This window comes from Sinocyclocheilus anshuiensis, unplaced genomic scaffold (genome assembly GCF_001515605.1).
Source record: "Sinocyclocheilus anshuiensis isolate Anshui unplaced genomic scaffold, SAMN03320099.WGS_v1.1 scaffold117, whole genome shotgun sequence".
NCBI classification, from domain to species: domain Eukaryota; kingdom Metazoa; phylum Chordata; class Actinopteri; order Cypriniformes; family Cyprinidae; genus Sinocyclocheilus; species Sinocyclocheilus anshuiensis.
In genome coordinates this window covers 1,449,993-1,452,794 of record NW_015536624.1, presented here as the reverse complement: position 1 = coordinate 1,452,794, position 2,802 = coordinate 1,449,993, and the positions used below count along the sequence as shown (strand labels likewise).

General features: G+C 40.5%; 1 protein-coding gene across 1 annotated transcript in view; it reads left to right on the top strand.

Moving 5' to 3' along the window:
* The window catches only part of LOC107704923 (SH2B adapter protein 3-like), a 53,750-nt gene extending 51,239 nt beyond the window's left edge, over positions 1 to 2,511 (top strand). Inside the window, exon 7 of the mRNA XM_016507984.1 lies at positions 272 to 2,511. Coding sequence (XP_016363470.1) covers positions 272 to 612 — 341 coding nt within the window. The 3' untranslated portion in view covers positions 613 to 2,511. The remainder of the gene's footprint in view (positions 1 to 271) is intronic.
* The last annotated feature ends 291 nt before the right edge of the window (positions 2,512 to 2,802 follow it).

Here is a 2,802-nt window from a genome sequence, read left to right as displayed (position 1 = left end):
AAGGCCAAATAAAGTGCTTTTGCTTTCGCACTGAAATACACAGCGTCTCCCTGACATGGCTGCATCAACACTACTGCGTTCCTGAAACCAGCGGGGCCTCCCCCACCCGGTCCGTTCTCGATCGCGTTGGGGGGGGTACGTTCGCCGCAGGGCCCCCTCAAGCTCGGGGCCCGGTGCAACCGCACCAGTTGCACCCCCCTAAGGACGGCCCTGGCTATGTGTTCTCTCACTGTTGTGTTAATGAAGTGTTTCCTCTGTTGCATCTCTCTAGGTCAGAGTTCGGCTATCGGCTCTCCGGTATTGGTGCCCTTCTCTCGCTGGAGCTCAGAGCCGAGTCTAGCTCACTGTAGTCCGGATTCATGCCCTCACTCCAGCCCCTCCACGGCCCAGTCGTTAGCATTATCCGCGCTCCCGCATCGCACACCCTCTTTGTTTCCAGACCGCCCCGTTCCCGTCCCCCTGCACCGGAGCGAGTCGGTGGGCCGCAGAAACCTGCTCCGCCACCCCAACCCACTGCCGCCCCTACTGCCCAACCAGGACTCTGACTACGAACTGGAGCCACCCGACAGGGGGCGCAAGAGAGCCATCGACAACCAGTACATGTTCTTCTGACAGAGACAGAGGATGAAAAAGAATAAAGAAGCCGCAGATGAAAAATGCTCCAGAATTCCCGGCCGGATCGAGAGCATCCGGCAGCCAAACGGAGAAAAGAGTTGGAGTCGTGCGAGATTACGCACGAGACTCGGGGTGGAGGCACCTGCACGTGAACGATACAGCCGGACACCTGACACCCAGCCCTGCCAGCTGTCTACCTTGTGAATGTATTATACAGATGTTTCACTATCAGATCGGTGTGTATTGTAGAATAGCTCAGAGGCGTTGTTGGATGGGAACGTTTGGCGATGGCTGGTCAGTAAGTTGAACACAAACCAAGGGTCGAGTCAAACACGTCCGTGTCTACACTGGAAACGGACATCGCGACAACTTGAGGCCGTCTACACTGGATACATTCACAATCAGCTGTAAGCTCAAGTCTAGAGTTTAGTAATCAACGATTACTAAAACGACAATAAAATCAGTTTGTCGATCAGACAAAAAAAATTGTTATTTTCGACCGAAATACAGTATAAAATTGATTTTGCATGTGATTAATTTGATAACTAATTTTTACGATCGTATTCCTACAACTGCATATTCTTATAGTAGAAATAACAAAATTATTAAAATTAGCATGTCAGACCAGAAGGCTAGACTTTAGCGATTATTAAAATCACGTCAAAATCCTTTGAATAAAAAGCGTTATTTTCCACAGAAATACATTATGAAATTGATTTTGCATGTGATTAACTATATCATTAATTTTACATATGGTTATATTCCTACAACTGCATATGCATATTGTTAGAAAACAAAATCTGTAAAATTAGTATGCCAGACCAGAAGGCTAAACTTCAGAGATTGGAAAAATGACAATAAAATCAGTTGAAAAAGAAATCATCATTTTCATCAGAAATCCATTACAAAATTGATTTTGCATGTGATAATTTTATAATTATTTTTAAGTATGTTAGTACTCCTACAACTGCATATGCGTATAGTTAGAAACCAAAAATGTTTCAAGTATACCAGACTAGAAGGCTAAGCTTCAGCAATTAAGAAAAATAACAATATAATCGGTAGTAATAATCGGTAATAGTCGGGAAAATAAATCTTTATTTTTAACACAAAATTATTATTATGAATAATTTTATAATCAATATTAATTATGTTAGTATTCCTACAACTGCATATGTATATGGATAAAAATGTTAAAAAATGATTCAAATTATTATGTCAGACCAGAAACATCATGAGCTGGCTTTGATATAAGGGTCAGAAGTTATTTAAACCTGTAAAGAATACAATTTATACAAATTTTTTAATAAAATCACTTCATTTTAGATGTGTCTGGAGTCAGAAATTGAGAAATGGGGCGTCCACATCAGGTGCTCACAGTGTAGACCGCTCCGGAGTCATTTAGTTTTGTCGCAGGTGTCCGGTGTATATACGGTGGTAAACATCCAAAAGATTCAAATAGTTTTCAGTCTGCCTGCACACACACACACGCACACACTTTCAGATTGTTTATTTCATGTTCAGTTGTAGTAATACACAGGTTTCTTTATGTTTTGCGTAGTAAAAAAAACAAATAATATAGATCGTAGAACCACAGTTTTACGTCAACACAGCAAGTCTTGTCATCTTGGATTCTAGAGGTTTACAGTTTCATCTGACCAAAGAGCAAAATTAACCAAACCAGACCGGCAATACGTTTTGTTATGCCTCAATCATCATATTTTATAATGAATTTGTTTTACCCTGTGACTTCTTTCTTTCTATCTGTTTTAACACATTTTAATACTAGTGGAAATACTACTTTTAAACTAACAGCAACCAAATCTGACACCATAAATAGTTGATTTTAAGCTATTTGTCCATTGTTTTTCAGTAAGCGTATTACAAAAAAAAACATTGCTTGATGTTTTCGGAGCTTGTTCTCATTTGTGTCTCTTTTTGAATCATTGTGAATGTCTATATTTGTGGCTTAACACTACCACAATAATCAAATCTGTATCAAGCGCACATACCCAACTTTATATCTCATTCATACATAATTTGGCGAATCTCACATTTCACCCTTAAAGGAACACTCCACTATTTTTGAAAATAGGCTCATTTTCCAACTCCCCTTGAGTTAAACAGTTGAGTTTTACCGTTTTCGAATCCATTCAGCCGATCTCCGGGTCTGGCGGTAGCACTTTT